Here is a 24,409-nt window from a genome sequence, read left to right as displayed (position 1 = left end):
AGTTCTCAGTCTGGTAAGGGAGGTGAGTCACATACACAGTTATCACCAGGTAAAAAAATCACAACTCCCACAAGAAAGGTGCAGAGAGCTATGAGAAAATGGAGGAAGAGTGACCATTTCAACTAATGGGGTAGGAAAAAAAGTGAATGTGGGAATAAGGAGAGGAAAGTCTAGGAAGGATTCATGAAAAAGGTGGCAACAGGAGCTGGTCCTTAAAAGGCTCGGTAGACCAATTCAAAAACTAGTCCAGCTGGAGAAGAAAGAGGGGAGCAGAGGAAAATAAAACTAGAAAGATGAATTGAGGCAGATCATGCTACTGTTATTTTTCATTCAGGGGCAACAGAGTGCCACTGATAGGCTTTGGGGGTTTTTTGGGGTTTTTGGTCTATGTTTGGTTGGTTTTTGCCACGGACAGTTTTTAAGCAGAGGGATAAAACTATCAGGGCAGAATTATAAATATTCAACTAGTAATGATTTTAGGATAAAAAGTAGAAAGAAATGTGATTACACTGCAAAAGTGGCTACAAATTCTTCCTATGCATTGCAAAGTCTCACTCTGCAGTTCCTCTGATTAAGAGGCTCGGTCTATTTCGCCATCCTCAAATACAGGCTTCAGTAGTAGCAACAGGGATCCAAGCAGAGGCTTGGAAAACACCTGCATATACTGGTTTGCCTCCTCTTGCTGCCCCTGCACCTCTGAGACTACTGAGTGAATGAGCGGTATAACCTGCTAGGAGATAAAACACTACACACAGAAATGAGGCGCTCCAGCCACAGGCCGCCAAATGCCAGACACGTGAGTGAGGCTGTGTCAGACCAGCAGAGCAGCCCCAGAACTGCCCAGATGACTCTCAGAATTCTGAGCTAAATAAAATGGGCACTGTTTTAAGACACTAAGTTTTGAAGTAATTTACTATGCACCAAAAGCTAACTGACACAAAGGACCGGGAAATCAGTTAAGTGGTTATTGCAACTGTCCAGATGAGAGCAGTGGGTTCTGTCCTACAGTGGTAGCACATTAATGCTTAAAGGGAAGCATTAATCAAGAGAGACTGCCAAGGTGAATCAATGAGACCAGGCAACTGGCTGTGGCAGATGAGCGACACGGAGTCAAAGATGATGATGCTCATAGGAAGGTGCCTCTGAGAGGGTGGTGGTACCCTTAAGAGAAATATGAAAACTGGGTAAGAAGTAGATGCAAGAGGAATTCTACTTTGGATACATTAAGTTCAAAGTAAACAGATTTTTGTAGGCAATTAGTAATAAAGGTCAAGAACTTAAAACAGAGATTCAGACTTCAGAGAGAACTGGGGTCACCTACACACAGGTAACAGATGAAGTCATGAAGACTGTTACAGTAGATGAGGCCACTTGCAGTGCGGGGTGGGGGGGGTGAGACAGAATAGACCCATGGAGAACATTAAGGAGCAAAACAGAAAAAAGTTGTTAGAGATGCCCAAGAACCTTGGAGAGTAAAATGAAACACTCTAAGAAGAGGAAGGGGATAGAATTAATAAGCAAAAACAGTACAAAGAAACCTAAAAACAGAAAAACTAAAATTTAAAAAGGCACAATTCTCAGGGCGCCTGGCTGGTTCAGTGTGTGTACGACTCTGGATCTTGGGGTTTTGAGTTCGAGTCCCATGTTAGGTGTAGAGTGTGCTTAAAAATAAAATATTTAAAAAATGCACATTTCTCACAATGAATATATAGAGATAACTAATCTAAATAAAGGTCATCAACTTTAAAGTTCCTATCAATCCGGGTAAATTCCTACTTGGGCCTGTTAACTACCAGAGGCATAAACTCTAGTTACGAATATAAAATCATATTAGCTCCCTGGCTTAGTCACCCTTCTGAAATAAGAGTTCCCAATAAGGAATAACTTAGTAGAATATCTCATTTTCTAGCCTTCTAAGATTTTCTATAATGAAAATTAAGGTGGAAGGGAATAGTAATGATATGCTTTCCTCAGTCAGGTTTAGTAAGAGGACACTGTCTCCTTGGATATACTTTACTATTCCATCCACTGTTAGAGTAATTCCTTTACATAAGGATAGTTAACAGTTATTTATTAGGCAATTAGAACCCAAACTGACTTATAAATATAGGTAGCAACTACATTTTGTTTAAATTAAGTGTCAAATCAGGGTAGCACATATTTAAAATGAAGAAGGAAGGAATGCTAGACTTGGAAGATGGAAGGAAAATAGTGACAATACAGAGTACTGCTAACTTTCTATGATTTGCAGAATAAAGATTTGATTTCTATATTATCCTACTCTAAAACTTGAAAGGCCTTTGCCTTGTCCAAAAAAGAGGCTCCAACTCATTGGCAAGGCAGGTAAGTTATGCCTCATGCAGCCCTAACCTTCCTTCCAGCCTTGTCTACCAGTATGCTTCATAGCTCACTTTCCTTCTCCCTCCATCCTCAACCTCTCCTTTTCCACAGGCTTTTCCTTTTGACTCTGAAGACAGTACAGTGCATGTTGTTTGAATGATTCTGCATTACCCATAAATGACTTATTTTTGAAACACTACTAAATGTACTTCCAAAGGAACTATTTGGAAACTTTATCGGTTTATTTGAGGAAATTTCGAAAGAAGGTCTGTGGATCCTGAGTCAGTAAATCTAACTGCAATACAAATTGATAGAACTTCCCTTCCTTTTCTTCTCAAACTACCCCTCCCCACAACACAAAAACCCCTTCTCAGACATTAATAAATACAACCTCGGTTTATCTTCATTGGGATTTTGAATTATGGTACAATATCCACATATAAAATAGCTTCGCTTGCTAGCATTATTTGCAATAGCTTCACATTCTAAATCTTGTCTCCTAATATTCGTGAATCTTGAACAAATTCCTCATGAGAGGAACAGTGAAAAAAAGGCAGAGGGGTGCCTGGGTGCCTCAGTGGGTTAAGGACCTGCCTTCAGCTCAGGTCATGGTCTCAGAGTCCTGGGATCGAGCCCCACACTGGGCTCTGCTCAGCAGGGAGCCTGCTTCCCCCACTCTCTCTGCCTCTCTGCCTACTTGTGATCTCTCTCTCTGTCAAATCAATAAATAAAATCTTTAAAAAAAAAAAAAAAGAAAAAAGAAAGAAAGGCAGATATAATCACTGGCCTGCCAATGTGCCAAGGTGGGGGGTTTACTTCACACTGTTCTTATTATGTATACTTGGAAATCTTCAAGCTGGAAAGTCTTGTATCAGATGCTTCACTTCCAAATAGGGCATTGCTGTGACCTCAGATTTAAAGGATACTCTGATACAGTCACAGAAAGTATTTACCAAAAAGCTATCATCTCGCGATGCCTGCGTGGCTCAGTTGGTTAAGCCACTGCCTTCAGCTCAGGTCATGATCCTGGAGTTCTGGGATTGAGTCCCACATCAGGCTCCCAGCTCCTTGGGGAGTCTGCTTCTCCCTTCTCATGCTCTCTCTCCCTCTCTCAAATAAATAAATAAAATCTTAAAAAAAAAAAAAAGATATTGTTTCTTTAAAAATTTCAATGCGGACCCTGTGGTTTTTACTACTTTACCTTTGAGAATAACATATAGAAGAGTTATGAGAGACTGACACATAATCTGTTATGGTTTTAAGAGTTGCTCTGTCCCTATTATAGTGTCAGTAGTAAATTAGGTAGGATAATAGTGGAGAAAATGTACAATTGTCAAGCCACAGTGACAGAGAGTGACAAACTGTGGTATTGTGATTTTTAAAGAAAACATTGGGATCTTTCGCCAGAACAGTAGACACCAAATTTTATCTGCTGTTTACTAGGGTGGGAAGTCCAAATTAGTGAGAATAGTGGAAATATACTGGTTATTAAAATAAAGCTTACTCTTACTTGTTTAAATATTATCACCCTTATTCATTTTTAACCCAAAGATTTCAAAAATCTTAATCATGTGACCAAATATCTGAAGCTACTCATTAGATTAAAAAATAATATATTAGCTATTAAAATCTTAGTCATTTACACTGTTGTAGTTTTAAATTTTTCAAAGCACTTTTATATACATACCTCTTCTGAGCAGCTACCTGAGAACTGTATTAAAAAGGGAGAAAATAAAAATCTTAGAATTTCAAATAAGTCAAAGCCACTACAGTTCTTTTTGGGCAAGTTTAAAGATTAGCTTTGTTGGATGCTGTATATTCAGAAACCACTTAATTTACACAAAATGCAATGCTAACTATATTTATAAGTCAGTCTGGGTCCTAACTGCCTGACAAATAAATGTTAAGTATCCTTATGCAAAGAATTGTTCTTTAATGATGAGGGAACAGGAAAGTATATTACATATAGGGAGACAAGGTGATCTTCATATTGTTTCACTATAAAAACACTAGAAAGAGACTAAAGGTCCTCTATACTCACCCTCTTATGAAGTTAAATCCATGTGCACAGACCAAAAGGTTTCCATAGGCATCAACTTTCAAAAGATTTCCATATAGTGTGTCAAAAACAAGTCCCCTATGTGAAAAAGAAGATGTCATCAGTAATCCAAAAATAATACAGGCAACAATCTTATGTAGTGTTATTACTCAATCATTATAAACCAATGTCATCTTATTCAAGCTTTATGACAACTCAACCATGTCCACAAAACAATATATTCCCGGAGGCTGAAGTGAATAAATAAATTCTTATAAACTAAACCACGAGGAACTAAAAAATATTTACTCTGTCCAAATAATCACAAGTGTTTTCTGTAAGGAATAAGAGCTTAAACAAGGTTGAACTGTTCCTCTTAATACAGTGGTTCCATTCTAAAAGAGTCTTTTAATTGGCGTGGACAAATGAGCCGGCTCATATTTCCCTCTAATAGGTGCTGTATGTGGGACATACATGATGGGATCTCAAACACCATCTTTCTTAATCGTAAATCTTCCCTATCAAATCCAAAAACACAAACTGCCAAGAAGGCTCCTGATGACCAAGTGAAATATATTATAGTAAAGCACGTAACTGCTCTCCAAGAGCAAAAGGTAGGAGTATCTGTGATGACTGCCCATAAGTTTTAGTCATCTTTCTCGTTTCCCATAAATAGATCTTCAGTAACAATAAACTAAGCTTAATTCAAGAACACAAAAGATACGATGCACAAGAAAAGTCCATGGTAATTTTAGAATCAACATCAACCAAAAAAAAACACAACTAGAAACAAACCAAAGAATCTTTTTCGGTTCTTTTCTTTGAAGGTGGGCATGGTCAGAGATGCACTTGGAATTATTAATCTGAGGGATAGAAGGAAGGATTTTAATCCTTGAAAAATTACCTGGTAGGGAATGTAGAATCATAAGCAAAGCTGAGCAGTTCCTGAGGGTAGCCAATAGAAACTAATCTCTCCACAGTAAGCTCAAAGCCAAGGGACTCATACTCCGGGGACTTGTACACTGTACAAAGAAGAGGTTCTCATTATACAATAGTCAATGAAAACAAAGGGCAAATGAGTGAATTTCTACTCTTTCCCAGCTCCTCCCTCTTCCTAAATATGCCATTTTCTTCTCCCTCAAACTCCATGTTTTGTACTGCCCCAAAAAGCCACAGAACTCAACTGCTAGTCTGTGAAAACACATCATTATTTTCGGAGGAGTAAGAGCAACAAGATGAATTACCAGACATTTCAGAATAATTCTTTCATTTCTTAGGAAACTTAACGTTTTTCCCTTTATCTGTTCTTTCATGCCCACAATCTAAAGGAAGAAAAAGGAACTAATATGTGATACTAACCAGGTAGAGAGGTCTATATACTTTAAAAGTTTCACTGATGTGTACAATTGGTGTAGGAATTCTTCAAAAAAGCTTAAAAAAAACCCACAGTCTATTTTTGCAATCCCTATTTGGCTTGGTAGTTGCTTTAAACTCCTTCTCTAATCAGCATATAATTCTATTTATCAGGATTAACTTTTTTTCTTATCAGTGCTAACAATAATATAAAGCCATCAAAATTGAATTTTAAGTTATTGTTGCAATACCAACCATAAAACATGTCTGGGACAATTAGGAAAATCTGGATGTGGACTGGGAATTAGATATTAAAGAATTATGACTGGGCACAGAGGGAGGGAGAACTGGAGGAAGGTGATCAAAAGGTACAAACTTCCAGTTATAATAAGTAAGTACTAGGGGTGTAATGGACAACATGAGGACTTCAGCTAACACCACTCACTGTATGATATACAGGAATGTGGTTAAGAGAGTAAATCCTAAGAGTTCTCATCACAAGGAGAAAAAAAAATTTTTTCCCTTTATTCTTTCTTTTCATTTTATCTATATTATAAGATGGATGTTAGCTAAAGCTATTTCCCAATATATGTAAATCAAACCATCATGCTGTATGCCTTACTTTTTTTGTATGACTTATACAGTGATACATATCAATTATTTCTCAATAAAACTGGAAATACACATTAAAAAAGAATTAGGACTCATTTTATGAGATGTGATTATGGGAGGATGGGTATATGCGTGTGTGTGTGTGTGTGTGTGTGTGTGTGTGTGTATACATATATATATATATATATATATATATGTGCGTGTGTGTATATATATATATATATATGGTTATCTGCCAAAGAAGCCTACTGAGTTTGTTACAGGTGAAATAAAATGGATTTTTGAATATGGGGGTTTCTCTCTACTATTATAATCTCTAAAATCTCCTACAATGAGAAAACTTTTTAGAATCATCATTGCAGTTCAGCATAAAGGAAATGTTGCTCCTTTAAATAGGTCTCCTCCAAATGCAATATTTAGGTATCTTCCCATCAGTCTCTAGGAGTGAGCAAGCTGTATTAAAAAGAAAAATAAAAAGACCTTCAATCTTGCTAAATGCCAAATGAGGCAAAAAAAAAAAAAATCCATTCATTTTTATCTCACAATAATGCACTTATTGTTGTTATATTATTATTGTTCTTCCATCCACAAGTAATAAACACCCTGTGGCTCAAACTGATTTTTCACTGCAATTAGTCCGTTGACCCAAATTAGTACTAATATCTTAATGAGTACTATTCAACTTTTCCTTGCCAAAAGCAATCTTTTAGAATATTTCCGGAATACATAAATAGAAATACATAAAAGAAACCAGTAATACTGGTCACCTCCACAAAAGGGAACTGAGTAGCTAAGAGATAGGGAAGGAAGTACACTTTCGTTTACCTTCTGTACTTCTATAACTTGTAACATATTACTGTATATATCTGTATATATGTTATTATTAAAGTTGAAATGTTAAAAAAATAAACAGCAGGATGGGCTTTCAAAATCTTTTAATAAACATGTGTCATATTTAAAAAGCCTAAAGTTTTTAAGGCCCTTTAGGAGAAGGAGGACCCCTGAGTGTCACCTCCTCAGAACAATGTCAAAAACAGCTGTCATTTCTTTTATCATCTCAGGGGTAAAAATAATTTAATGCTAATGCTAATACTAATATTCTCAAAACTGGCTATTTATTTTCTCGGTTCAATTCCATCCCCATTATTACCCTCTCCCACAAAAACAAAACAAAACAACAACAACCAAAAAAAAAAAAAAAACAAAACCCTTTTGGAATCCATGAGTGTGGAATTCTTAAATCTAAATGATATATGCTGTGGTAAAGGAAGTGCTTGTATATTCATACATACTAAAAGAGTAAGAGCTGGTGTATTATAATAAAACTAGGAAAGTAGTACTGACTGATGTCAATCTGAGTTATCCTGAGAATATAAAATAATCTCTCTCACCCAACACTGTGCTTCCTCTCCAATTGAGAGTAAATCTCTTTTAACAAATTCCCATTAAACAAAAATTTTCTCAATCCTAACTAACAAAGCCCCACTTACTTCAAACAATATTTAATGAAACAAAATCCCAGTACCGTTAAGCAATTTCGCTAATCCACTGACATTCATTCTTATAGGATTTAGCCCATATAAAATGTTTTCAATTATTAATTTTTTCAGAAGAATAATTTGCTGTTTATACCTTAAAAATGGGAGTCAAAAACAAACAAACAAACCTTAATCAACCCCCCCACCCAAGCTCACCCCGAAATGAGCCATTTTCCCGGGTTAGAGATCAGGTCATTATAATGATGGAGTAATAGTGATTAAAAACCTGTGTTTAGGAGACACTCTGGATTGAAACCCAAATCTATTTTTTCAGAATTTTTAGTGAAGAAAAAAAAATAGGAGAGGGGTAGATATCTCAAATCCCATTTTGCCAGCACAAACCCTAAAACAGTGGAAAATGAAGCACTACACACTTGCCACATTTATCTTTATTCCAGGACAGAACTTCCCAAGCATTCAACTGAGGTGACTTTCTAGTCATTCTACCTATAGAAATAAATACTTTAAACTTCCTTTTACCCAATGAATTTAGGGTACTTTCCAGAAATACAATGTATTTTCCCCATTTGCTGACCTGAAGTTACATAGCAAGTACAAATGTAAACTTAAACCAAAATTTAGGTCTCCCTGAGTCTCACCCAAAACTCTGCGGAGGGATATACTCCCACTATTAAAAATCAATTTCTAGATTACATCGGCCATCAAAACTTATGCCTAGGTGTTGAAATACACTACCCTCCCTCCAATTTCTTTCACCTACTCCAAAATAAACTGCTCTAGTCACAGGTGGGGATGGATTTAGCAAAGAGAGTTCAGATTCCACTTTGACAACACTATCTATTTCACTAAGCTATTAATCAGTAAGACCTACAAGCTATTGACATTTTCTCATAGCTTCCCGGATAATCATTTCAGTAACACGAATTCCCAGGTCATTACATCATCCGCTAGTACAGTTCAACCAGGCTGGAGAAGCGCAACTGTAGCTGCACAGATCACAGGTTTAGATGTTTTGTTCTAAGTGTCCCCTGGGAATGAACTGAATAATCACACTTCGTTCTGACCTGGTAGCAAAAATGACTAGTCCCAAAGCCTAAAAAGTATCACCATTCCTTGAAAAATAAATAAATAAAAGTAAAATTCCTTTTTTAAAATTACCAAGCCCTTCAAAGTCAGCCTTGAAACCTCTGGGGAACCATATGCATCAGCTCTAACTGTAGAGCTCTACACCTCTCTACAGCTGCAAAGGCTCTAATTCCGATTTCTCTTGCAGAACTGGTGAGTAAATGATGCGTAACTTCAAGCTCAATTCTTACAACTGACTTCCCAAAACGCAACCAAAAGATTCAGAGTAAACATAACCTCACACATTCACTGCTTACTTCTTCAAGAAAGTCCTCAGGCCTAACCTAATTTACCCAATGTTCAAAGACAAAGGAAGAAGTTATTTCAAGGGCCAGAGTCCAAAAAAGAGGAGTGCTTCAGCTGTCAGAGCAGCACACGGTGTTCTCAGGTTACATAACTAGACTATAAAGAGAACAACCAAAGCTTTGAAAGCTGAAGCTACTGAGAGCATTTAAAGATATTCTTTCCTCCATAATCTGTAAGGAAAAAACAGTTCTCCAAAAAATATCAACTATGTGTTGTGGGGATGACAGTTACAGGCTCTGTTTTGAGAAATGTTGTTCACACAAGATAGAACCTAAGTTAGAGGAGACGGTCTCTGAAATGAGCCAAAATCATTCTGCAGGGAAGTTTAAAATTTTCATGCACTTGTTACCTTTGCCACCAAGACACACTGTGTATAGTAGTTTATAGATTTTAGAAAAAGGAAGGGCAAACCTCTACAGAGGTTCCAGCCTAGCAGAGTGCTGCTGCCAAAATGAGAACTCACATGAGGCAGATGCAGATGTAGAGTGTCACTCCAGTCTTGAAGGAGTTACACTGGCTCTCCTGTTAAAAAAAACAAAACAAAGCAACAAAACAAAACAAAAACAAAAACAAAAACAAAAACAAAAACTGGTTTTAAAACTGTTGCGATGGGCTGGAACAGAGAGACACCATTTGGATATTGGTATTTACAGGAGTTACTGCCCTCCTATTTAGAAGCCTCTGACCATCACTAAAATTAGTCTAAACGGCCGTAACAAAACAAGGCTATTGAAGATTAGCCTAAGTATTGTGCATTATTTAAATTTTCTGACACTCAGCCTGGAATACAAGCCAAGTCTAATCCTGAACTCTTAAGTTAAAAGATAAACAGAAAAATAAATTCATCTTTTTTTAGTGTATTTTCTCTAGCACATTTCAGGTTTATATGAGAGAAACTGAATGCAGCTGGTAAACAATATTTAAAATTGAACTACAGTAAGGGAACAGGCTAAATACAGATACGAGAATAAACCAGAGCAGTCTAAATCTTGCTGTTAAGCACCCATTTAAAGTAAGTCTACTTGTACCTAACTACCTACTTTTCTACCCTTCCAACACCTAAATTTGTCATCTTGATACAGACAAGAACCAACTTCACACTGCTAAAAATCTAACCAGATGTCTAAATGTGGAATAGAAGGAAAACTTATTTTGATTCTGTCAGTGGTATTTGCCCTCAGTAAGCAGGGTCTTGCTATTCTACTTTCATAAAGTTAGAGAAACTATCTAGTCTAGTAAAATAACAGACTTGAAGATACACAGAAGATACTGACACTTTTAAGATATGCATTATGTTTAACTTTATAGTGAGTCACTTTCCCTAGAGATATTTAGGTTTTTAAAAACACATGGTTTGACTCCTCCAACTTTTTTGTGAAAGGAAGGTGGTACTAAATAAAAGAGCAAGAATGACCAAATATAATGTCTAAAAGTCCTAAAACATTACAACTAGGAAAAACCACCACCACCAATCACTATGAAAAACAAACATCCAAACCAACCACCCAACAATAGTTACTTGCTTTTATGCTGTGCATGTGATTAACATCAACATTCTCTATTTAAGGTTATGGAATGTTGGTTTTCTGAGACTGTAACTAAAAAGGCAAATTGATTCATATTATCATTAAGATTTTAAAATAAAACCTTTTCAATTCTCATATAAACAACAGAGGGCTTTTCTCACTTTTCAAAACTATTTGAAAACCCTAACACAATAATACAGACATGGTAAAAACTTCTATCTCTAATCCAAGAGATCACTAATGATCCTAAAAAGATTCTGAAAATTTCTAAAAATGATCTTAATTTTAATTTACTTAAAATACAAAAGTTAGATGCCATGCAACACTTTGAATAATATAAAATAAAACCAACTCCCAAATGGTTAAAGAATGTAAATAAATAAGTGGAATTTGGAAGACTGCCAACTTCAATTCACTGCAAAAGTAAAATTAAATGGTAAGCAAGGGATTTGTTCAAAAATTACTATTTTAAAATAAAACAAAAAAAAACAATGTTATATTAGTGTCAGGTGCACAACAGATACATTACACAGTGCTCACCACAATAAATGTAGTTTTCATTCAGAAAGTATGGTTTTCAATTTAAAGTAGAAAAATTGAAAAATTGAGACAATAACTTCAAAAATCCTCTTTAACCAAAGGAGGTGCTTGTAATTTTAAAATTGAAAGAGCTATTATGCAATTTCTTTCACCAAAATAAGAACAGATCATCACACTCAAATGCTTTTACTAAAACAAAACAAAAACGCCTGTACTGAAGTTACAGTAATGCAACAAACATTTGGATGCCTACCGTGTACCAGGTACTAGATGCTAAGAACAAAAAAACCCATGGTCAGTGGCTTGACAGAGCTAAAAGGTTACTACAGGGATATACGATTAGGTATTTATAATAAATTTTAGAAGATCAACTCCATAATGTGACTAGGGAGATACAGAGGGACAAGAAAGGGCCAATTAACCCAGCCCAGGAAGTCTTATTAAAAAATATGTAAGACTGGGTGCCTGGTGACTCAGTGGGTTAAGCCTCTTCCTTTGGCTCAGGTCATGATCTCAGGTTCCTGGGATTGAGTCCCGCATCGGGCCCTCTGCTTGGCAGGGAGCCTGCTTCCTCCTCTCTCTGCCTGCCTCTCTGCCTACTTGTGATCTCTGTCAAATAAATAAATAAAATCTTAAAAAAAAAACAAAAAAACAACTATGTATGACTTATTCAACCTTAAACAGATAGTTCCTTTTTATAGCCAATATCTCAAGGTACTTTAAAGTTCACCTGACAGACTCTCTGAGACTCAGATTCAGTAATATGTTCCAAACATCTCCATCAGTGTTTAATTATCATGCAAAATGGGCTAATCATTGGCACATGTCTTACCTAAAGGGGGAAGTAGCTATTTTGCTACTCATACTCAGCTACCCTATGGGAACTAGAGCCAAACGTTGGCAATTGTGTGGTAACAACCAGCCTAAATTTTTACTTCTAGCTCTCAATTTTTAACTACTGACTCAATTTAAAAAAACCAACAAACTCTATTTGAGCCAACTATAGTCTGTGGTCTGAAATGGGTCCATGAGCCACCAGTGGGCAAAGTCTAGTATAGACCTTACTTAGGTCATATACTTCCACATAGGTTTTCCCACCTGATTAAAATGTTTTGACTAGCCTCCTCAGCTTCTTGAAGTAAACAGAATTTAGGTACTTACTGAATTGTAAATCCAGATGGAAGTAAATTCATTCTTCAATAACCACAGAGTATCCTAGATAATCCTGTTATTCTATTCATCTCAAAGAAAAATTGAGAGGGTAGATAAAAAAAACTTGGGAAAATAAAAGAATCTTTATGTAGTCACTTAATGTGGTCCCCTACCACAGTGCCATAACAATTACGACAGAACAACTGTAATTACCTGAATTTGATTCCTTTGTATGACTGTCAAACCAAACAAATGTTCCCAAAGATTGAAAGAATCAGAATCACCTCATGATCTGCCTAGACAACACTCACTGTTAAGAGATCCCTGACCCAGAAGGTTTTTATCCACAAGGTTTAACCTTGAATCTTCATTACACAGCTTGACTCCATTATCATTTTGTCCTTTTCTCAGTGACCATTAACCCCAGGATAAAGCAAACATTCAGAGAACGTATACACAGAAAAGAGATGATAGATCAAAAATAACTATTATGTTAAGACTCTTTTTAAAAAAAAAAAATTTTTTTTTAAGATTTATTATTTGAGAGAGAGAGAGCGCACAGGGGGAGGGGCAGAGGGAGAGAGAACTCCAGGAGACTCCACACTGAGCCCATCAAGGGACTCAATCTCATGACTCTGAGATCACGACCTGAGCCATAATCAAGAGTTGGATGCTTAACCGACTGAGCCATCCAGGGACCCTTTAAATTTTTTAATTTAAAAAAATTCTTAATTCCATTGTAGTTGACGTTAAGACTCTTTTTTTTCTTTTACGATTTTATTTATTTATTTGACAGAGATCACAAGTAGGCAGAGAGGCAGGCAGAGAGAGAGAGAGAGAGAGAGAGAGAGAGAGGAGGAAGCAGGCTCCCTGCTGAGCAGAGAGCCCGATGTGGGGCTCGATCCCTGGACCCTGAGATCATGACCTGAGCTGAAGGCAGAGGCTTAACCCACTGAGCCACCCAGGCGCCCCCAATGTTAAGATTCTTAAAACAACTTCATCCTTGTTGAAAATAGCAGGCAATTTAAAAAAAAAAAAATAAGATCTCAGTAATTTTCCTGATGTAACTAATACATGACACTTATTCCAAACAACAATCTGGTTTACATTTGAATGCTCTTATGACTGGTAATGAAAAGATCAGAAACACTGACAAGTGATTATTTCTATCCCCTTGTAATGGAGGAGATGGAATTGGATTTTATTAAGCAACCTTTTAAATTTTCTAATGATCGAAGAACCAACCACGTATTATTGCAATTTGGAGAGATGAATTTAAAATCAGTGAAAATCCTAAATGGCAGATTGAAATGACATAAATGGAATCAGAGCTTGGAAATTAAGTGTAGACCCATATATGTATAATAGGGATGCCTAAAAGTAATATATATCTTAATATAAATAATATATATAAAATATAAATATGTATCTAAAAATGATAGTCTTGAGGATATTTATCTCAGCTAATATAAAAAGCTTTTATCCACAAGTAATATAATGCAGTGGAGTACTATTTCTTTTAAAATTCTTTCCTAACGCAGACCACTTCAAAAGCATACTTGGTTTGTAGAAACAGTCCTTCGTTTTCTGAGCTTGTTAGTGCATGAAATCCTTAAGTTTAAGAAAAAGCAGTTAAGAATACATAAAGATTATAAGTAAAATAAAAATGAAGAATAAAAGATCTTTAGATTTAAATGCCTTTTTAAAAAAAAAATCACTTCAGGGGCGCCTGGATGGCTTAGTCGTTAAGCATCTGCCTTTGGCTCAGGTCATGATCTCGGAGTCCTGGGATCGAGCCCCGCATCAGGCTCTCTGCTCAGTAGGGAGCCTGCTTCCTCCTCTCTCTCTGCCTGCCTCTCTGCCTGCTTGTGATCTCTCTCTATCAAATAAATAAATAAAATCTTTAAAAAAAAAAAAAAACTATCACCCAAGCTTTAACAATTATCAGTATTCTAGACTTTTTAAAAAAGATTTTATTTATTTGACAGAGACAGAAAGAGAGCACAAGCAGGGGGAGCGACAAGCAGGGGGAGTGGCAAGCTGAGGGAGAGGGAGAAGCAGGATCCCTGCTGAGCAAGGAGCCCCATGCAGGGCTTGATCTCAGACCTCCTAGGATCATGATCTGAGCTGAAGGCACACACTTAACTGACTGAGCCACCAGTATGACTGAGCCACCAACTGACAGGTGCGTCAGTATTTTGAATTCTTGTTTCATTTAACATTCCTAATCATTTCTTTTCCAATTTAATAACTTTTATCAGATCAAACATTTTTAAACTGATCTTTCATAGAATACTGAAATAGTACAATTATACACAAGTTATCATAAACATGCACATGCAAAATGATTAACTAGTTTGGGTGATCTTTTAATTACTGCTTAAATATCCTTCCCACTTAGAGGTTAGTGCCATACTAAAACATTCTTTTATCGCCAGTAGTTATAATAAGAACCTTCCAAATTAAGGAGTGATCAGAAATCTTTTAACTACATTAAGTCTGTCAATTTTACAGTCTTTTTTTTTTTTTAAGATTTTATTTGAGAGCGAGCGAGCGAGCGATAGAGAACACAAGCAGGGGGGTGTGGAGAGGGAGAAGCAGGCTCCTCACTGAGCAGGGAGCTAGATGTGGGGCTCAAACCCAGGACCCCGGGATCATGACCTGCGCTGAAGGCAGGAGCCACCCAGGCACCCCAATCTTAGAATCTTGATGAGAAAACCAGTTCTACCAAAAGCACTGCTCTTTTGGTATGAAAGTACTGATTGGTATCATCATATATTAATACTCTGAGGAAATCAAAGTTAACATATAAGGTGATATGTTGGGCCAAAGAAAGTAGAAGTGTAAACATGGAAGAAAAATTTTTAAATGGGGATGCCATCAACAATAGCTTTAAAAAAAAAAAAAAAAGCTTAGTTCAGTTAAAGAAAACAAATAAAGAAGGCAAGCATTTTTACCTAAGGATCAGTAGACTTATTCCAAAATAAGTTCTAAGTTCTCTCTCTCTCTAAAAGACGACTAGAGCAAAACAGAACAGCCCAGGGCCAGATGGCTTCCCGGGGGAATTCTACCAAACATTTAAAGAATTATTAATTCCTATTCTCCTGAAACTGTTCCAAAAAATAGAAATGGAATGAAAACTTCCAAACTCATTTTAGGAGGCCAGCATCACCTTGACCCCAAAACCAAAGATCCCATCAAAAAAGAGAATTACAGACCAATATCCTTGATGAACACAGATGCAAAAATTCTCACGAAAATACTGGCCAATAGGATCCAACAGTACATTAAAAGGATTATTCACCATGACCAAGTGGGATTTATTCCAGGGCTGCAAGGTTGGTTCAACATCCACAAATCAATCAATGTGATACAATACATTAATAAAAAAAAGGACAAAAACCACAAGATACTCTCAATAGATGCTGAAAAAGCATTTGACAAAGTACAGCATCATTTCTTGACCAAAACTCTTCAAAGTGTACGGATAGAGGGTTCATACCTCAAAATAATCAAAGTCATCTATGAAAAACCCACCGCGAGTATCATTCTCAATGGGGAAAAACTGAGAGCTTTTCTGCTAAGATCAGGAACACTGCAGGGATGTCCACTATCACCGCTGCTATTCAACATAGTACTAGAAGTCCTAGCCTCAGCAATCAGACAACAAAAAAGAAATTAAAGGCATCCAAATCGGCAAAGACGAAGTTAAACTATCACTCTTTGCAGATAATATGATACTTTATGTGGAAAACCCAAAAGACTCCACTCCAAATCTGCTAGAACTTGTACAGGAATTCAGTAAAGTGTTGGGATATAAAATCAACGCACAGAAATCAGTTGCATTTCTCTACACCAACAGCAAGACAGAAGAAAGAGAAATTAAGGAGTCGATCCCATTTACAATTGCACCCAAAACCAGAAGATACCTAGGAATAAACCTAACCAAAGAGGCCAAGAATCTGTACTCAGAAAACTATAAAGTACTCATGGAAGAAATTGAGGAAGACATAAAGTAAGGGAAAAACGTTCCATGCTCATGGATTGGAAGAACAAATATTGTGAAAACAGCTATGCTACCTAAAGCAATCTACATGTTTAAAACAATCCCTATCAAAATACCATCCATTTTTTCAAAGAAATGGAACAAATAATCCTAGAATTTATACGGAACCAGAAAAGACCATGAATAGCCAAAGGAATGCTGAAAAAGAAAGCCAAAGTTGGGGGCATCACAATTCCAGACTTCAAGCTCTATTACAAAGCTGTCATCATCAAGACAGTATGGTATTGGCACAAAAACAGACACATAGACCAATGGAACAGAATAGAGAGCCCAGAAATAGACCCTCAACTCTATGGTCAACTAATCTTCGACAAAGTAGGAAAGAATGCCCAATGGAAAAAAGACAGTCTCTTCAACAAATGGTGTTGGGAAAATTGGACAGCCACATGTAGAAAAATGAAACTGGACCATTTCCTTACACCACACACAAAAATAGACTCAAAATGGATGAAAGACCTCAATGTGAGAATCCATCAAAATCCCTGAGGAGAGCGCAGGCAGCAACCTCTTCGACCTCAGCTGCAACAACTTCTTCCTAGAAACATCACCAAAGGCAAGGGAAGCAAGGGCAAAAATGAACTATTGGGACTTCATCAAGATCAAAAGCTTTTGCACAGCAAAGGAAACAGTCAACAAAACCAAAAGACAACTGACAGAATGGGAGAAGATATTTGCAAATGACATATCAGATAAAGGGCTAGTATCCAAAATCTATAAAGAACTTATCAAACTCAACACCCAAAGAACAAATAATCCAATCAAGAAACGGGCAGAGGACAGGAACAGGCATTTCTGCAAAGAAGACATCCAGATGCCAACAGACACATGAAAAAGTGCTCCACATTACTCTCGGCATCAGGGAAATACAAATCAAAACCACAATGAGATACCACCTCATACCAGTCAGAATGGCTAAAATTAACAAGTCAGGAAATGACAGATGTTGGAGAAGATGCAGAGAAAGGGGAACCATCCTACACTGTTGGTGGAATGCAAGCAGGTGCAACCACTCTGGAAAACAGCATGGAGGTTCTTCAAAAAGTTGAAAATAGAGCTACCCTATGACCCAGCAATCGCACTACTGGGTATATTTACCCTAAAGATACAAATGTAGTGATCCTAAGGGACATGTGCACCCAAATGTTTATAGCAGCAATGTCCACAATAGCCAAACTATGGAAAGAACCTAGATGTGTATCAACAGATGAATGGAAAAAGAAGATGTGGTGTATATATGCAATGGAATACTACGCAGCCATCAAAAGAAATGAGATCTTGCCATTTGCAACGACATGGTTGGAACTAGAGGGTATTATGCTGAGCAAAATAAGTCAATCAGAGAAAGACAATTATCATATGATCTTTCTGATATGAGGAATTTGAGAGGCAGAGCAGAGGTTCTGGGGTGTAGGGAAGGAAAAAATGAAACAAGATGGGATCGGGAGGGAGACAAACCATAAGAGACTCTTAATGTCACAAAACAAACTGAGGGTTGCCAGGGGGAAGAGAGGGTATGGAGAGGGTGGTTTGGTTATGGACATTGGGGAGGGTAAGTGAAATGGTGAGTGCTGTAAAGTGCGTAAGCCTGACAATTCACAGACCTGTACCCATGGGGCAAATAATACATTATATGTTAATAAAAATAATTTTAAAAAAGGGGGAGAGGAAAAGGTGCTCCATCTGGTGTGAGAGGTCTTCAGTGACAGCATAACAATAATATATAATATATAATACTTCTTACTTTAGATTGTGTTTTCTCCTTTAAATGCTGTTAATGCTGATAAGTTCTGTGAGCATGTACAATGGCAGAGAAACACCATCTGTGTGCCTTGGACTTTGTTCAAGTAAATACACCATGCAAAAAAGTGTTCATTTAAATATCAAGTAGACTCAATTCCAAAAACAATAACACAAGATCATCCAATGCATTTACTATGCATGACAGGATAAGATGACAGATCAAAGGTCCCGAGATCCTACTAGGAGGAGGATAATCCTCTAATTTAGCAAGAACTAGTTTCCCTTAATTTCTTCCCTGGTACTATTTTAATAGCTTTATTCTAGCTTCTCATGCCACTTTAGGCTTATTAATGCAAAATGCTTAGGTTTGAGATAACTGGATTTCATCCCTGGTGGCTAGTAGTATGGCCTGGAAAGGAGAGGAGGGCAGAAAAATTCAAAAGGGGAGTCTAACATATATTTTCAATTCCTCCCAAGATTAAAAAAAAAAAAGTACAATTTTAGAATTTTAACAACATCTGGAATAGAGTATTGAATCTTGAGGCTTCATTCCCTTATAATTACATCTAAAAATTAAAAGAAAAACTGTGCAAAACTTTCTATATTCTAAGGATAAGGATCACATTCAAACTCAAGACAAAGATGCATCTGGCTTACAGAGAATTTCAGTATTTTTGAAACAAAAAAACAACAAAGGATGATTTTGTTTACGTCTTTCTCTGATTTCTCATTGAGGGGTTAATAAATAATTTCTGATCCTGTAACAGCTAGAAGCAGCATAAGAAATGGAACTGATCTGGGTTTACATTCCAGCTACGAATCTTAAGTCAACTGCTAGCTACGTACAGATTTTTTTACCTCTTGATTTCGTGAACTATTTGTAAAGTGAAGGTAGTAATCTCCACCTCAGAGGGCTGTTGAGAGGATTAAAAGGTGGTACACTGTACATAAAATACATTTTCTAGCACATAAAGTACATGCTTAATAAATGTTCTTTTCCTCCTGACAATTTCTCAGAAAAACAGGAAAGACTAGACACTGACCATGACACCCACCAGTATTAAGTGGTAACAGAAATAAGGAATTTATTGTTGGACTTACCAAAATGGCTCAGAACCTTAAACGTGTTAGAGCCAGAAAAAAATCAGAATGTCTTTCTAGATCTTTGAGCTTAAGAGGGGCAACAAAAAGAAAGAAAAAGGCAGACTTCTTGATTGAAAAAAAAAAAAAAAGTCAAGGTGATTTATTTATTTATTAAAGATTTTATTTATTTATTTGACAGACAGAGATCACAAGTAGGCAGAGAGACAGGCAGAGAGAGAGAGGAAGCAGGCTCCCGCTGAGCAGACGATCCCAGGACCCTGAGATCATCACCTGAGCAGAAGGCAGAGGCTTCAACCCACTGAGCCACCCAGGTGCCCCAGTCAAGGTGATTTAAATGAACCAATTCATAGGGGCATCTGGCTGGCTCAGTTGGTAGAACATGTGATCTCAGGATTATGAGGTTCAAGCCCCACACTGGGTGTGGAGCTTACAAAACAAAATAAAACAAAACAATAAATGAACCAATTTAGAAATAATACATTTTCATAATCCTAAAACCAAGAGTCACCCTATATCTGTGAAGGGCATTGAGTAATATTAACAAACCCTCTTCCCACCCTACTGTCCCCCTTGGGATAAAGACTTCTGAAAATTTAACAATCGTATGTATAAAATTTTGATGTTAATTCCATGGAATTTACTGCATGTTTATGTCTTTCATGCAACCACAAAGGTTAACTACTTCTTTTCATGTAAAAGAGTTCTTTATTGTTTCAAAAACTGTTCCCCTTGCAGTTATTAGAAGCCTATCAGTGATATCTTTGTCATAAAGAAAAATTTTTAAATTTAAATAAGGACCCTTTCTCAGAAATCCATTCCTTCACCATGATCCTGCTAATAAATAACTCTTCACTAAAAACAGAAATTTCTGTGGAAACATAATCTGAAGCCAAATTACTTGACATTAAAAATCTATTCAGAAAAGAAGTTCAACTTTCTATTTTCATGATCATCTGCAGTGCTTAAAAAGAAAATTCAAAAACAAAAGAGTGATCAAAGAGTCCATTGTCTAGCATTCCAGGTTTTTCTACAGCATATAGGAATATAAATGAGTATAAGGTTGATATTTTTTCCTTATTTCTTAGATTTTGCCTTACAACTCTAGTTCAGTGTATCAATACTTTTACCACCAGTTAGAGCAAGAGAACTACTTTCATTGCATTCATCATTTTATATACATTATTTCATTTAAACCTTATACCAATAGTTTATTGCCTACCCTACCCTCCCACCCCCAACATACACTTTTTTTTTTTTAATTAAATGAAGAAACTGAAAGTAAGATGCTGGTAGCCAAGAGCTAGTACAAGATAGAGCTGGGATCCAAACCAGGGGCAATCACACGCAGAGGGTTCTGCTTTTTCTATAACCTCAGAACCTCTAAGGTAAAGATAAAAATAAGACTGGGCCTAAACTCAGAGTATATGGGACTTAAACTTCAAAACAGAAATAGATTATTCCGAGTTTTTCCTCTTAAGTCACTTTTTATATCCGGATTACTCTCAGTAGCTGTTGACTAACATTTGCTTGTTAAAGAAACCACATTTTGCAGATCACCAGTCTGTCAGATTGTAAACTACAATAATGAGGAGATGATTTAAGTACTTTATGCCACTCAGTGAATCAGAAAAAAATTTCTCATTTGAAACCTCAGCAATAAATCTCTGGATATAATATTATAAAACTAAGTAACATAATAAGAAGAGTGATGGAAACAACATGTCTCTTTACACCTATTTGCCACTTGAAAAATGAACTAGCACTAAACAACGGAAAAAACATCAATTCTCTCTCTTTTCCATTTTCACTCTACTGTACACTGTAACAATAAATTCAGCAATGTAACATTTTTAACAGTCCTCTAATATAACAAAAGGCAAGAAATTAACAAATAGTACAGATTATTCCCTTCAGTCTGAGGAGAGGAAGTAGCTGGGTTAAAAACAACTTTCTTGCTCTTTCAGAAGTCCAAAGACCTAATCTTAGGTGGACTGTCAAGATTTTTTGGCTTGATTTGTCCTGGGAAATGTACTTCTCAGTCTGATCCATCTGCCTGTCCCATGAAAGCAGAAAAAGGCTAAAGAGTGCTCTCAAATAGAGACCCACAAACTCAAAATTCATTGTTTAGAAAGCACCTACGTTAGAGCAACTTAATAAAATAGATAACCAGGGCACCTAACAGGTCTAATAAAGGAAAAAAGGGTCTCAGGAGAAGAGAAAAGAAAAACACATATCTGCAGAGGAAGATAAAAGTGCAAAGGATCGCTTTCTGATATGTATCATGTGCATGTTTTTTCATGTGCATTTTTTATATAAAACAGTTCACTGCTGGTCAGTGGCTCAGTATTACCCAGAATCTAGACATTGACTTTCATATATATAACTAATCTATACTTGGTAGACAAACTGGTTAAAGAATAATTAATGTACATACTTCCATTAGAGAAATAAAATGTTAATCTATAGTATTACAGAGAAAAACTGACATTAGTTTTATAGGCAGATTTGAGGATTAAAATTGATTTAGGTCCAAGACAATCAGGAAAAATTAGTTTATGTCAACAGGCAAGTTCTTTATTTTGAAATTTTTAAAATTTTATATAAAAATGTCAATCTTACATGGAAATCCAGCAAATAAACTAATAAAAACAAAAAATACATAGCTTGATTTATAGTGATAGCTGATGATAAAGAAGATCTTTTCTGAAAAACTGTTAGAGGTATGAGGCTGGCATTCAGAGGAGACGAAGATAATGAGGTTCCCTAGAGAATGGATTATGTTACTGAACACCGTGGCACACTTCAGAGGAATGAATGTACCAAACTGTAAGCAAAATCATAAAATTCTTTATACAAGTAAAACAAGTCATGCCAGCAATTTCTCTTTTAACAAGCAAATAAACAAAAAACCCCAACAATCCCTCAACTTAACTTCATTCTACCAAAGATCTATATAGTTCAGTTTTGGAAAATTACAAGTTTAGAACTGTTATAAATATAGCTTAACATTGTTGGAATCCATGTATGTATTCTTGCCTTAATTGTCCTCTTCCTTATTTATCAGTGACAAATCAAAGTTTTAAATTATATACCACTAAATCTATCAATCTCAACATCTGACATGATGAACAGCATTTCAAAACATCAGATTTCAAACAAATGTTCTTATCAAAATGAACTTTTAAAAAAGGTGAATAATCAAAGCCAAACAAAACCATGACACCCTTCCCACCAAAGAAGGTCTGCTACAGCCATTTTCTAGTAAACCAAAGACAGAATTAAATCCCATCCCCCACAATTTCCATGAAAAAGTCATATACATTTCCCATATTTGAAAACAGGGGGGAAAAACCCCAACTTTACCTAAATAGCTGTTTTCTCAGAACGAATTTAGGCGAAGTTTACAGTGTGAAAAGGTAGGCCCTAGACCAACAGCCACCTTCTCTCAACAAACGTACCACTCCAAAACATGACTGCCATTTGAAATGTGAAGTCCTATCCAGACACTTCAGAAGCATCAATCCTAGCTTCACTACCAATTTCACTATAGTCTATGAAAACAAGTAATCCATCTATGTTTGCCAGTCAATTCACAGATTATGCCAGATATTATAGGACATCTAATAATTTCATTTCAGATAAAATTAACATTTGTTGGGCTATTCCTTCCCTCAATAAAAAAATCAAATGCTTATTAAATGTCTTCTCTACACTCAAAATAGTAGTATACTAAGAAGACAGCTATTTAAACAGCTAATACTTATTAAGCACCTAATACAAAACAAGCTAATTTTCAAAAAAATTAAGAAACCAATTCTCTCTGTATCCTCCAAATTCTGAAGTCAATATATACAGGGAGGAAAAAAATGAAAGAAAGTAGATAGTGCCACATTTCATTCTGCACAGAAATTTTGGCATTTTTTGTAAACACTTGAAGCAAGAAAGTAGGTCAACAACATAACGTTAATGATACTAAGAACACAGAAGGAAAACAAACTTAAAAATTATAATCAGAAGTAAAAGTGGTTACTGCCACTACCTATATTAAAAAATATAAAGCAAATAAAGATAAGGGTGCTTGGAGTATTTGGGTAGTATTTATTACATTAATTTTATAAGAAATTATTTTTTATAGTCAGCAATTATCATAAAACCCAGTTGTGACTTCATACTTATATATAATATCTCAAAAATCACCTTTAAATTTAAATCCCCCTTATTCTCATTCACTGAAACCAAAAGCTGGCTCTTAGCAGGGGAAAACAAAAAAATCAAGAAAACGGATTAACCTCTTGTTAGACTGATGAAGGGAAAAAAAGACACAAATAACTAATTTCAGGAATGAAAAAGAAAACAGTATTACAGATCCTAGAGACATCAAAAGAATAATTAAAATATTATAAAAATTATGCCAATAAATTTAAAACTCCGTGAAATGGACACAAATGATCAAAACTGATACAAGAAGAAACAGAAAGTCTGACTAGCTCTATATTTAACAGTTGAATGCATAATTTAAAACCTTTCCACAAAAATAACTCCTGGCCCAGATAGCTTCACTTGTTAATTCTGTCACATACTTAAGGAAAAAATAATATCAATTCTACCCACACTTCCAGAAAACAGAAAAGGGGAATAGTTCCCAACTCATTATATGAGATCAGCATTACTCTAAAATCAAAATTCAACAGACATTGTAATACAAATACAAATCTGATGAACATGATGCAAAAATCCTCAACAAAACACTGGCAAATCAAATTTGCCAATATATAAAAAGAATACTATATAACCAAGTGGGATTTTCTCTAGGAATGTAAAGCTGGTTTAACATTCAGCAATCAATGAATGTAATTCATCCTTTTAACAAACTAAAAAAGAAAAACCATATGGATCATCTCAACAGAGGCAGGAAAACATTTAATGAAAATTTAGCACTCATTCATGTTAAAAGGAAAACTCCCAGAAAACTAAGAATAAAAGGGAACTTTCCAACCTGATAAAAAAA

The 24,409-nt window shown here is 35.9% G+C and overlaps 1 protein-coding gene across 4 annotated transcripts in view; it reads right to left on the bottom strand.

Moving 5' to 3' along the window:
- NT5C2 (5'-nucleotidase, cytosolic II) overlaps nucleotides 1–24,409 on the bottom strand; it is a 75,259-nt gene that overhangs the window by 12,593 nt on the left and 38,257 nt on the right. For 3 of the 4 annotated variants that reach the window (XM_032881115.1, XM_032881127.1, XM_032881137.1), the window contains exons 3-5: nucleotides 5,283–5,400; nucleotides 4,382–4,477; nucleotides 4,028–4,051 (exon numbers count right to left, since the gene is read on the bottom strand). In XM_032881115.1, the coding sequence (XP_032737006.1) occupies nucleotides 4,028–4,051; nucleotides 4,382–4,477; nucleotides 5,283–5,400 (238 nt within the window). The remainder of the gene's footprint in view (nucleotides 1–4,027; nucleotides 4,052–4,381; nucleotides 4,478–5,282; nucleotides 5,401–24,409) is intronic. The other variant, XM_032881118.1, reaches the window with a different exon arrangement.

The sequence above is a fragment of the Lontra canadensis genome, unplaced genomic scaffold (genome assembly GCF_010015895.1).
Source record: "Lontra canadensis isolate GAN:19392208 unplaced genomic scaffold, GSC_riverotter_1.0 scaffold3, whole genome shotgun sequence".
Lineage (NCBI taxonomy): Eukaryota > Metazoa > Chordata > Mammalia > Carnivora > Mustelidae > Lontra > Lontra canadensis.
The sequence above is the reverse complement of the archived record's forward strand: the minus strand, read 5'-3'. Positions and strand labels throughout refer to the sequence as shown.